This window comes from Aquila chrysaetos, chromosome 16 (genome assembly GCF_900496995.4).
Source record: "Aquila chrysaetos chrysaetos chromosome 16, bAquChr1.4, whole genome shotgun sequence".
Taxonomy (NCBI): Eukaryota; Metazoa; Chordata; class Aves; order Accipitriformes; family Accipitridae; genus Aquila; species Aquila chrysaetos.
Genome location: NC_044019.1, coordinates 30,002,337 through 30,015,282, shown reverse-complemented (window position 1 = coordinate 30,015,282; position 12,946 = coordinate 30,002,337). Strand labels below are relative to the sequence as shown.

At 46.5% G+C, this 12,946-nt stretch overlaps 2 protein-coding genes across 6 annotated transcripts in view; one reads left to right on the top strand and one right to left on the bottom strand.

Annotated features, from left to right (window-relative positions):
- Positions 1-2,899, bottom strand: part of IGHMBP2 (immunoglobulin mu DNA binding protein 2) — a 46,545-nt gene extending 43,646 nt beyond the window's left edge. The window contains exons 1-2 of the mRNA XM_030038154.2: positions 2,775-2,899; positions 1,124-1,293 (exon numbers count right to left, since the gene is read on the bottom strand). Of these exons, the coding sequence (XP_029894014.2) occupies positions 1,124-1,293; positions 2,775-2,899 (295 nt within the window). The remainder of the gene's footprint in view (positions 1-1,123; positions 1,294-2,774) is intronic.
- Positions 1-12,946, top strand: part of MRPL21 (mitochondrial ribosomal protein L21) — a 32,879-nt gene that overhangs the window by 13,283 nt on the left and 6,650 nt on the right. Inside the window, exons 1-4 of one of the 5 annotated variants that reach the window (XR_005934069.1) lie at positions 2,865-2,946; positions 4,712-4,772; positions 8,697-8,782; positions 11,863-12,026. Coding sequence is in view for 4 of the 5 variants with exons in the window: in XM_041128972.1 (XP_040984906.1) it covers positions 11,289-11,346; positions 11,863-12,026 (222 nt within the window). In the remaining variant the exon portion in view is untranslated. Of the gene's footprint in view, positions 1-2,864; positions 2,947-4,034; positions 4,133-4,711; positions 4,773-8,696; positions 8,783-11,265; positions 11,347-11,862; positions 12,027-12,946 lie in introns of those variants that run through there. The other 4 variants (XM_041128973.1, XM_030038162.2, XM_030038163.2 and 1 more) reach the window with 4 other exon arrangements.

Below are 12,946 nucleotides of genomic sequence, written 5' to 3'. Positions count from 1 at the left end.
AAGCTGAAAAATCCTTGAGTTTAGACTAAACGTTACTTAGCAACAACTGAAAACTTCAGTTATCAACATTCTTCTCATACTAAATCAAAACCATAAAAATCTACCAGCTTCTAGAAAGAAAATTAACTCTGTCCCAGCCGAAACCAGGACACAGGGTCAGAAACAGTCTGGTTCCCCATGATCCACCTGCTTAGCAAGCTCAATGATCTAGCAAACTAAACCAAGAAAATTACTAAACTAAACCAGAAAATTATCTGGTGCAGCCAGCTTCTCTCTTGTGGACCAGTTTTGGAGAGTGCACGGCAATCTCCTCATTGCCTAAGGAAAAGAGAAGAAGGGTCTCTGCAGGGAAAAAATAGAGGGCATACTGCAGACTCACATGGAACTACTTCACAGTCAAACCCAAGTTCTTCCGAGGGGTAAGCCTGCGCAGCTGGTTACAGCACAGCAGACAGTGTCCTCGCTTTCCTCAGATACTGGCCACAGAGGGAACAGCTCAGCTTGGATGCTCCTGGCCATGTTTTCATGGAAGTGATGGCAGAGGGTGAGACACAAGTGAAAAGGCCACTGGCTGATGTGCTGGTGCGTCTGTGTTTCTCTAGTACCTTCATTTCCAACAGAAATCCAGGCATGTCAACTAATAACACTACATACTTCAGTTCTTCCTCTTCCTCGCCAAAAATAACAGTACAGGGAAGGGAGGAAATATGGCAACTCAGGAAGGAAAAGGAAAATCCACTTTCATTTTGGAATTAAAGTGTAAGTGACAGAAGCTCCTTACGTACCGCAAGACATAAACATGAATGCTTTGGCTTGTACAAAGAATGTCATTAAATCTTTACTGACAAGAGATGAGGGCTTTGTTTTTATTGATTCAGAAGGAGGAAAGCCAGTTCTTTAACCACTAGCACTTCCTGGTGCAACATACACATCCATAACAAGCCGAGGGAAAAAGAGGCTGTTTTTTCTAGATTCATCCTGTAGCCGTAACATTTTCTCCCTTCCTTTTTTGCATCAATTGCTCAGTCTTTACAAATCAAATATCATATTAGAAAGATGTTAGGAAGAAGACATTGGTCATCTCTTACTTTACCTACTTTGCACCGACAGGAAGATCACTTACCAGGCCCGAAACTGTTGTAGGGCAGCTCAGCATCTGAATCGTATTTTCTAGGCTGAAATGTCACGAGCAGCCGTCCGTAGAGGCCAGTTCTCTGGTTGGCAGCTTGGAGTTTTAGCAAGCAGATGCCTCTGCGCTGCAATTCCTTCAGGGAGATGCTTTCCTGCCATGCCCTGGAAAGCACACACAGGCGTGAAAACCATTTTCTGGACTGAAGCTGAGATTCAAAGCCTCAGAAGAAAAAAAGAAAAAGACAGGAGGAGGAGATGGAAAAGAAGGGGAAGGATGATGGCAAAAGAGACATCAGCTTGTTGAAACGTTGGCTTACGCGATCGCTTTGTAGTGATGTAACTAGATTGGCTTCCACAAGCTTATTTTGGGAAATGGGGTGATGCTCACAGATCCTGAAGAGAAGGTAACAGCTGCTTATGTGTATTTTCCTCTCTCCTGTCTGGGTGTGAAAGGGAAGGACCTGTCCAGTTATCCACATCCCACGACCCAGGACAGAATAACTTGAGTTTTCTCCTATCATGTATAAGTGCTTAAATGGAAGATTTGCCATTTTTTACAGGAAGTTGTGCTAACCTCCAACAAACACCACACATGCGGCTGCACGGGGAAGAGGAGCGGGTGTCTGGCAGAGACTTGCAGGCTACAAGTGACTACAGCACAAAATGCAGGCAGCAGCTTTGCAGACTGCTGTCCTCTAGGGCCAAAGTGTGCTGCAGCAGCTGTGTTTGCTCCACAGTCTCACTCGGGGAGGGTGACTTTATTTTTGTATAGATCAAAACAAAAAGGAAAATCCCGCAGGTTTATTCTCTTTAGTCCCCCAGGTTGACCTGTGTGCTGTAGGTTGGTTTGTAGGGAGCTGAAGTGTCAGGGAACTTCAGGCAGCTGTGGAATGACCTTGTCCTGTCTCCTGGCACCCTCTGACCTCAGGGCTGGGTAAGGCCAGGCCTTACTGGCACCAGAAATAGGGGTGTCTGCACCCCCGACATGGCCCCACACAACCTGGGGGCACCTGGTGATACCCCCACCCTCCCTGGCACCACAAATCCACCTGAGTCAGGTGGGATTTGGTTTCAGCTCAAGCTCTGGGGCAGGAAGGCAAAGTTGGATGGGGGCTGCAGGTTCCCAGCACACCCCCACCCCAGGGTCTGAGGGAGAAGAAGGGGAACCCCAAGGTGTTGCCGATGTGAGCTTGGATTCTATAGGTGACAGCAAGCCCTAAAGGGTGAGTCTAAGAGGGATTCCTACAGGGATGAGCTGGTCCTATAGGGGTGAGTCCAGCAGGGTTGCCCATAGATTAGAGCAGGTGCTGTAGGGTGGGTTTCCTATTGGGACGTTTAGGTTATATAGGAGTGAGTACAGCAGCATTTCCCATAGGTGACAGCAGGCTTCCCACAGGTGACATGAGGTCCTGCAGGAGCGAGTCACCAGGGTTTCTTATAGGTGACAGAAAGTCCCTTAGCAGTATGTCTGTCAGCGTTTCTTCCCACAGGTGACAGCAGGTCCCGGGGGAAGGTCCCTCAGGGTTTCCTATAGGAGACAGCAGGCCCCGCCCCAGGATCGGTGCGTCAGGGCTGCTACAGGGGACAGCGGGCTCTATAGCGGCGAGCCAGTAAGGTTCCCCCCGCAGCCGGCCCGGCCGTACCTGCTCTCGGCGACCTCGGCCTCCCGCTCCTCTCGCAGCAGCTCCAGCTGCCGCTCCGCTGCCTCCACCGCCATGGACCTGACCCTTCGCCCCGCCGCGAACTTCCGCTTCCGGGGCGGGGTCATCGCGATGGCGGCAGCGGTGGTGACGGGGGTCCGGCGGCGGGCGGCAGGTGAGGTGGGACGCGACTCTCCGAGCTCCGCTCCGCCGGGGGAGGGAAGGAGGGAGGCGGAGGGGCAGGGTCTCGGTCTCCACCGCCGGGACGGTGCGGCCCGGTCTCCCCGTGGGGCTGGGCCGGGGGCCCCGTCCCCTCCGCGGGCGCAGCGAGCCCCCGCGGCCTCCCCACGCAAGGCGGGGGCTCCAGCCCCCCGGCCGGCTCGTGGTCCTGGTTTATCCACGCCACGTACCTGGTGGGTGAGCCCCGGAGGGAAAGCTGCCGAGGTGAAAGAGGCACAAGAGGAGCGACCAGCATGGAGCAGCCAGAAGGCTCGGGGGCAGGGGAGGAGGAAACGTTAACAAGAAGTAGAATCGACTTGACACGCTTTTTTCTGGCCTAGTTGAACCTTTCAGTAAAATCCAGGGAGTAGATGAGGGTGTAGGGACTCCCATCAACCTCCTCCCTTCCTCGCTGGACAGGGAAGCCGGCAGGGTGTTTGTTGTGGGAGAAGACTGGGGGTCTCACGGGGGGGGCCCTGGGTTTGGTTTCTGTGCCAGGTGAGTGTGACCTTGGTGAACTGCAGCTTCTGCAAGTGAGGTGGTTAAGTACGTTTGGTTTTAAGAGGTCTTCCCAGTCCCTCGTACTGGTGGTGCTTTGGCTGGTGGGTGAAAAAGATAATGTTCCTCCAAAGAAGCTGTGCACGGTCTGTCTTTTAGTAATGCAAATTGTTCCAGAAAGGGGATTGTTATCTCTGAGATAACATAGGGATAAATCCTTGAGTGTGTGTTTTTAGGCCTTCATCTCTTTCTGCTAATTAACAGTGTGTGCAGGCCCAGCTCCTTTCCAAAAAATGCTGAAGCTACACTCAAAAGCATAATTTAAGTTGTAGTAAACCACTCGTTCTTTGAAGATTTGTGTATTGGAACAGTAACACAGCTTCACCGTTTTGGTGAACATTAGCTCATGTATATGCAGCTCTGAAAAGCAAGAATGTGTTTTTCAAATTCCCATCTTTCGTTGATGTTACTTGTTTAGCTACGTAGCTCCTCCACTCCTCCTGTCTAGAAGGAAGAGGCATGTTTGGGATGGTGAAAAACCAGACACAGGAGTGTTAAAATCAAATCTGCTGAAGCTGTCCTGCTCTTCCAGTTCACTGTGTTTCACTTGGCATCGCGGTGTCTGCTTGGGAGCTACAGGGCCAGTGAGTTACTAGCAATACGCCTTGTCTTCCTTATCTCTTTTTCGGAGTGGAAACTTTGTAAGGCTTAGTAGAAGTTGCTGAGAATCACCTAGTAAATGTTGTGTAATAGCTCCCCTCCCCTTTTTGGAGGGCCCAGAGGGCTGGAAAGGATCCTTCTAGCAGCATCAGTTAGTGCTCAAAATTAAGAGAGTGTTCCTGTTCCTCCCCTGTGCCTTTCAGTCACATTGTTTTCAGAAGAGTTGGGATGCTCTGAGTGTAACCATATTAAATTGTTGCATCTAGCTGGAACTGTCACTTGAAAATAAGTGTGTTTGCAGTGGGAGGCCTTTCTCGTGCTCTTTTGCACTGCTGCCCACAACTGATGGGTCCTTTCTCTTATCATGTGTCTTGTTTTGCTTTGCCCTTTATCTTTGCCTGTCACGATAAAACTGAATGAAGCTTTTAACAGGCAGAAAAATGGTACCACGAAGCTGACCAGCGCTGTGACAGTTCAGCATTGCAGTAATGCTGCCTCACCAGGGACTAAAAGCCCAGCAGTTGCTGCTTATTTTTAATTCTTTTTCCCTCTCTCCCTTTTAGCCTTCTTGCTTTCATCTGCGGTTCGTCACCAGAGTTCCCAGAGCACATCACTGCAGCAAGGGTAATGTCAAATGACTTTCTGCTTTGCTTTGTGCCCCTTGAAATGCTGACCTTTCTTGGTGGGGTGGGGGGGCAGCTTGTTTTTCCTTTGGAAAGGAGGCTTATATGACACCTCTGTCAGTCTGTTGCTTCCCAATATTTTTGGACTCTCTGCCTACCTTCAGTCACCTTTCCCAGAAGGATGTTTCTGTTGGTTTGTGAAATTAAGCAGCTGAGTCTAGAGACAGACAATTAGATCCTCCACTGAGAAAAGGGCTGCAGTGTGGTCTCAGCCCGTAGTAGACAGCAGAGAAGCCACTCAAGTCAGGACATTGCAAACTCCTCAGCTGTGGAAGGAGCTTCAGCTGACACTCATCTTTTTAGGTACAGGTAGTCTACTCCTCAGGCAGGGTTCATCTCCTGCCTGGAGTCTCCAACATCTGATAAATACTGAACTTGCACTGCAGTCTTCATAAAATGTGATTAACAGCCCAAGCACTACAGGACACTGAGCCAGGAAACTTCAGGCTTCATTTGTTTCAGCACTTTGAAAGCTGCTTGTTTGTGTCTTTTGTTTCCTCTGTTGGGATCTCGTGGGAGACAGAGCTGCAGGCTGTGCTGCTGCTTGCTTTAACCAGAAGGGGACACTGCAGAAATAGAGAACTCCTGTGAGCAGCATCGGGGAAAAATGACAAGATTTGCTCATTCCCTCTGCGCTGCTGAAGGGTGCAGGGGGGTGGCCTCTTCCCGCTGGTCCTCACACATGTGGGAACACAGTTTGGATCTCTGCCTCTGTGACACAGTGCCCAACATTGTTACTAAACCCCGCCACAGACCCACGAAGCCTTGGTGCTTGTGGTTATATACTTGCTCACAAGCGCTTTGAGTTTCTATTGAAGCCCTTTGAGAGGCATTGCTGGGCATTACACAGTAAAAGGATCAAACACAACTGCTGTTCTGTTAATTTTGCCTTCTTTCACTAGCATTTAATGCTTTTTCCTGAATATTTTGTGTGGTTTGCGCATCCTGTGTTAGTTATAGGAAGTACGGATCTCGGCGCACAGGAAATTCTGGATTTCCCATTCGTGATGGAGATGGTATTTACTGAGCAGCACCTTTGTCTTCAAATTTCAGAAACTGATACCTTTCTGATCATTTCATTGAGATCCAACGTGAGTCTCTCTCATCTTTAAATCTAAGATTGTCTTTTGTGGTGGTGTAGATTCCTGCTCAATAAGGAACTATAATCTGATGCCTTTTGGTCATGTGTCTCTTTCTGAGTAAAGGCACTTGGCACCTCAGGATAATCTCTGAATGCTGCAGGATGGGCCTTGTGCCTCCTTTCCCTGCCCCCTGAAACACGTACCGCAGTTCTCATGAAAGCAGTGCGTGTGCAAAGTACTGTCCCTGCTTAGAGTGGTGCTTTTCTCTCCAGTTCTTTGGGAACAAATCAATAGTTTTTGTAACTGGCTCTTATGCAGAGATGTTAACGGCTGCCTCTGGTCCTCCTTGTTTTTGCTCCTTGTCCTAGAGATCTTGAAAAACAGCTAATTATAAGCAAGTGGCATTTGCATTTTTTCCACTCAAAACTCACACTGTGAGTTTTGCATAGTGTTTCATTTTTTAATTAACATCCTGTGGCACATTTGAGCAGCGTTAATTGTTGTTCAACCCTGTTTTAAACAGGGTTCTTGTGATTTAGTGCTGTCTGCACCACTGTCAAGAAAGGCAATGTGTGCATGCAAATAAATACCTGCAGTATTGACTGTACAGGGCTTGAGGAAGTCAGGAATTAGCTCAGTTTTGAGGCAGAGGATCTCTCTCAGTGATAATCTGGAGAAAACTGGAAAGAATCCACCATGACCGCTAATGAGAACATGTTGCTGGCTGCTAGCTGAAACGCCCCTGACAGTTTTCAGCCTTTCTTTCTGTATCCATACTGTAGCCTGCTTGCCTTCAGGACCCCAGTTTATTCACTAGATGGAAGGTGTTGTGTAGTGACAGCCATATACCATTTTCAGTAAGTAAGAGAGCAACATCTAAGTATAGAAAGCAGAGTAGCTTCAGGTAAGATGTCTTCTGCACAGAATTTGTCATTCAGGTGCTGGTGCAGTTTGAGATGTGGTTGCTCCCGTGATTGTATCAGCGCTGAATGATCCTAAAGGGACGTGCCTGTGATGCTCAGGAGTCCCCTGGGCTGGTCACCAGTAAGGTCTTTGGTGATGCAATGTCTTGAAGTGGAGGGGCTCTTGTCTCAGTGTTACGGTTGCAGAGTGTTTGAAAAGAGATGTTATTAAAGCGATTCTCTATCACAACAGTTGAAGCTACCCTTTCAAGGAGAGTAAGGACTTAATTTGCACCTTGTAGGAGAATATCTTGGTGCTCAAAGTCATCATGAGGAGCAATGCTTGTGCTTGGCTGGATGGATGTGGGGATGGTGCACACTCCCACTCCCTTCTGTGGTCAACCTGAACCAAGATAGGCGTGGGTCTGAGAAGTCTTGTTAGATGTCTCTGCTAGTCCCTCCTAGTGTGGTATTGTCGATCGTAGACAGACATGGTAATGGCACAGAAGAGGCTTTTTGGCTAAATGTTTGCGGTATTAAATGCTGAATCGCACTGGGAGTGGGAGAAGATGTTGTTATTGCCATTCAAGGAATGCAGCTGTAAGTGACAAAAGAAAAGCAGCCTCATAACTCTCCTGTAAAGAACCCAGCTGTGGTCTTAAGGCCCTCTCTAAAGTATCTATTTAACAGAAGAGCTTCAAAAAATAGAGGAAAAAAGGATGCGTGTGAGTCAGTCGTGTAGTGCTCGAGGCTGGTTTAAGAATGCTCATTAGCCCTTCTTCCCCATTGAAGGCATGTTTCCTCCTCCCGGATGCTTCCCACTATTGGGTGACTTCAGAGCTGAAGTTGTTTGAGGAGCGTTAATGTGTTCAGCTTCTCAGCTGTGGTGGAGGTAACTTGTTAAGCTTTTCCAGGTATAAATACAAGAGCCTTTTAATCTAAAACTCAGGTGTAAGTAAGGCTTAAAGTAGGTCTGTTTCCGTTGGAGTTGGTGACAAAATTCCAGCCTGTAAAAACAAGGCAGTGGAAAGTCACTGGTTGTTGCTGAGCTTGATCACCACTAGCACATCCAGCTGCAGATCTCAATATCAGGAACAAGTGATAACCTAGCCTGGGTGAATTTTCAGTTAATTTTCAATCTGTTTCTTTCTTTCTGCACTCTTTCTTTGTTTCAAACTATTTCAAATAACATTCTGAAGTGGGAAGGGGGGGGGGGGGGCGGCGAAGGAAAAAAATCCATTTCCCCATACTGAATTTTATGATAGGATGGGAATAAAGCAAATCAACCACTGAGGCATTTATCCCTTTTTCTTAAAGCTTGCTGCAGTTCATGGTGGACCTAAATGATGGTAAGCCCTGGGACCAGCAACTATGTTTGGTAGAGCATTTGCAGGTTGAACTCAGAAATGAGACTAAGTGTTTTCTGCTTTTTTTTTAACAACCTTGTGATATGGGCTGCAGCTTCTGCAGCATTGCTTGTCTTACTGGAGTCCTTTTGCCAGGTGTTGGGCTGAAGGTCTGGCGACTTCGCCATATCCAGTGTCCTCCGTTGGATTAAGTCCTAGGGAGGTGACATGGCTTTTGCCTTGCCTGCCACCCTTTGTCTGTAACACTTAAGAACAGAATAGAAAACCTCTCCTTGCTCATAAGCTGCTACAAAGTGAAATGCGTCTGTGGGAAATTGCCTTCTGGCCCAAGTGGGCTTTGGGTCGAGTCTTTCATACTGATAAATCATTCAGCCTCCTGTACAACTTCTGCTCCCCCAGTGGCAAACCATCTCTACTCCATCTCTAGCTTCTTTTATCTTTTTTTCCTCTCTTTGTTTTACATCTCTTGATAGTATCTGTTAGCTACAAGTAAATCTTGCCTTATCATTCACAGACTTGTTGCCAAAACATCTCTGACTTCACCCCCATGGCCTGAAGTGAAACTTCCAGATCCAGTAGAAGAAGCGAAGTATCATGCAGGTAAAGTTCTCAAGTCTCCAAGTGAAGACTAGCACTCCAGTATTGCCATTGGTGGCCTGATTGAGCATAACTGTCTTCAATGATTGGAGCTAGTTTTTGTTCTTTGCGTTTTTGTCTCATTTCTGGCATGTGTTAGTGTCACTGGACTTGTGCTCCAGCTGCTGGAGATTTGGGTAGGATATGAGGTCTCCTTAGTTTATGACAGCAAGACAGCTTGTAACACTCCCAGAGGAATCTTACCTGATGTGATGTGTTGCTTTCTAAAGCACGAAACAAGCCTTTTGGACAGGAGAAAATTATTTTTCTTTTAATGGATAAATCAAAAAGCTAAAGCCAGCATAAGCAGTTGGATGGTGGGCACATCAGAGAGCTGGTGTATTTTAGTGCATAAAACAGAACACTAGAGCCAGCATAAGCAGTTGGATGGTGGGCACATGACAGAGCTGCAGAGGTGTGACATAAGGCAATGAGCAGCTGGCAAGTGATGCAGTGTTAGTGAATGCATTCTTGTCCCCACGTCTAGTCAGGACTGTTGAACACAGCCAGTGGTCCTCCTGAAAGGAGCACATGGACGGTACAGCAGTCAGCCTTACAATTCAGTGAGTTAGGTGCCCATAGCTGTTTAGCAACCATCCTCATTGCTTGGCCTTACTAAAACATGTCAGTCTTCCACTTGTAACCTGACACAGGTTCCCCTGGCAGGTGGGGATGTGAAAATCAAATACAGAGAAGGCATATGTGTCTAGCTTTATATTGCCCAGGTGGGGCTGTTGTCATCCAGACAGTGCTAGGGATGGTAGTGGGGAAGCCAAAACATGTACAGGATGGTTCTCAGAACTAGGCAGTAATGAGCTCCTGCGGGTGAATTTCTTTTACAGTTGCTGTGGTGGTGGCAATTAGCAGTCGTGTGCTCCGTGCAGGCAATGAGCTCCTGTGTTTATTAACAGGCAGTCTTACTGTCTCGTTGTGTTAGCCTCTGGGACATCTATGAAGGGCGCCTGACTTGTCTGCTTTAAATGGAAGAGACCCAGGAAGTAAAGGAGAGGAGTTGTTTTACAAGGAGAGAGTGAGAGGAGAAAAGCTGAGTTGTGTCCACCTCTTTGCAGATAGTCTCCTATCATCTGGCTGAAGTGTGTTAATAACAGCATGAGTGATGTGCTTTGGAGAGAGCGTCCTGCTCCAGGTCTCCTCTCTGGCTGTTTTTCATCCTGCTTTTTATCTCCTTTGTGCTCCTGGGATTGCTCAAGTGACAGATGAGTGTTCTGTCTCTGAGCATGGTTTGACCCAGTAGTGAACCATAAACTGCTTGGTTTGATTTGCTGAAGCCCTGTGGTGAACAGGGTCCCATGTTCCCCTGATTGATTCACATGGGATCCTCAGGGCCGCTATGATTTCCATGCCCAGTAACCTCCTACTGTTTAATAAGCTTGCATCATTATCTCCTGGCTGTGCTTATCCAAAGCAAACAACAGCAAGAGCTTTTGAATTCCGCCTTCTATTTTCCTGCTGGCTGTGGAACAGCCATGGATATTTTAGGAAGGGTCACTTCACGTAGTGGTGAGATACAAGTCATACTAGCAATCAAATGGTAACATCACTTGATGTTTCCTGTCACTAGAGGTGTTTGGAAGAGTTATCAACAACTTCAGAGCCCAAGTTCAGTGAAGAAAATGTACCTTTTTTGGGTACAAAAAGATGAGAAAGCCCCGTGGGTAGACAGTTGAAATTTGACAAGGAAATAATCCTTGTTAGAGCATGACTACATGTTTTTTGCCAAGAGAAAATTTTAGGCCAGAATTTTGAAATTTCAGTTTTGAAATGTTGACCACAGGACTACTGATATACCTAGATCACCAGTTTAGAGCTGGAAGAAATTTACTGTACCCATTGTGCAGTTTGGGGCATAACAAAGAGAAGGGGTTTGTATTTTTTCCCTGGACTTTTTGTAGTGGACCACTGTGAATCAGAGAAAAGAGCACACGGTGGATTTTTCTTCTGGGACAGCAATTCCAGAAACACAGAAGCTAAACTCTTCATCGTAGTGGGAACTGCAGCAACTACTGCCTTGCAAATAATTTCTGTTCTTACCTCTACCTTAAATAATTTGCATCTGCTGGGTTGAAACTTGGACACTTTCAGAGTGTTCCTGTAAGGTTTCGGTTTAGTTGGACTGGCTGTTAAATTCTTGTCTGTCCCAAATGGATGTTGTTTTCATTTACATTCCAAGAAAAAATGATTCAGCCACTTTTGAGGACAAAGAAAAAAAATATCTATTTTTCCAGTTATAGAAAAGTTGCTCTTTTTCTGAACAGCTCAAGGGGGTGGAAAGCTACTGTTTGGCACTGGAATGGCACTCATTAAGCAATACCTTTTGATGTTCCCATAAAAATTGGTTTTTGTTTCACTGCTCCGGAAGCTGATCACAGAAAACAGAGTTTGTTCATGTGCAGGACCTCATCCCTGGGATTCACACTGCTCCTGGCACCTGCTCTGTGTGCATGTGCATATGGGAAAAGATTTTCTGGAAAAGAGTGAGGGAAAGGTCTCTCTTGTCTTTGCTGCAGGTACAAGTTCTCAGGCCAGGCTTTGTTAGTATGCTGGAGCCCTTTTTCCTGTGTACTTTGCCAAATTCTTCCCAATGTTCCTGCGTGCCTAACACAGTATTCAAAGTCCTGGGCCTTCTGCATATCACTTGGAAATTGAGAGGAGCTCCCCTCCAAATGTTGGATGTATGGACAAGCGCTCTTTTCTGGAACACTTTATATCTGAATACAGTGTATTTTAGAATGCCTAAGAAATAGGCTGAGAAGTCAAGCCTTAGATTAGCTGTCACCGTATATATATACTAGGTGTTTACATATGCATGGGTTTGCCAGCAACTAAAATACAAATAGGTCGTTAGGTTTACAAAAGGGAGGCTCACATCCCATAGGAAACAACGTTGCTGTTGATCCTTGCTTAAAGATTCCCAGAAGATAGGAGTTTTGGTGGGAGAGCAGTGTGGCTGAATTAGTTTTGAACGGCTCTTCACACGTTGCTGGGTTTTCTACACTGATTCCTTCCCTGCTGTTTGCCAACAGAAGTGGTACAAAAGGTGAACAAGATGATTGCAACGGGGCAGTATGGAAGACTCTTTGCTGTGGTCCACTTTGCCAGCAAGCAGTGGAAAATAACCGGTGAAGACTTGATTATGATGGACAATGTACTGGAGGCTGAATGTGGAGACCGAATCCGGATGGAAAAGGTGGTGTGCCATGCTTCCACAGTGCTTGTGATGCCATGCTGTGTATGGGGCCAGAGCAAATTACCTGCAAACATTCCTTGAGGCAAAACCCATAACCAGTCTTTAAAAACATGTCCCAAAGAGCTCCTCTTGGATCTCCTGTTCTTACTCCAGCTGTTTGCTTTGCCTTACTTTTGTTCCAATTTCAGTTACTCTGTTCAGGATAATATTATTGCGATTTCTGTTGAACAGGGTTGGAATGAGTCGTGGCAGACCCTGTCAGGAGATGTATTTTTGTTGTACTCACTTCATCCAAAAAAATAAAATTATAGTTGTTGTTTCTGGAGACGGCAGCTAAAGACTGTGTTTACCTTGAGACTCCAACACCCAAAATACTTGCAGTATTCCCAGAGAGACTGTCACTGCTCAATCCTTTGCAAGATCCTTATCACACTGAGTGTGTTGGGTGGAGGGAGAGGGATGGTGCGTGTAGGGGAGAACTGCCAAGGTGCGGTTCAATATCTTTATCCTTAGCCTTGGTTAACTAGCAGAAACTTGCAGAGGCTCATTAATCCAAATCTTAATTGAAAGATTATGAAGTAGGATTCTGTTGGCTTAATCATAAAGTTGGTTGTTAGAGCCAAGCAAGCAGTTAAGGAGAGCCGAGCAGTTTTTTGCTCATCCGTTGCTTTGAAGTCAAGTTTTGAGGCACCTTTCTAGGCATCCCTTCAGCTGTGTCCTGCATCCTTGTATACAGATGTATACAGATGAGAGGAGTGATTTGCATGGAGTAGCCAGCTAGGAATGCAAAGGTCTAGATGGGAGTGAAGAAGGTGAAAAACTAGCCTAACCACCATAACCCTTTGGGGATTTTACTGGCAAGTATCTGTCTAAAACAAAATCCAGAACATCTCATGACCATTTATATATTGTTTTTAACT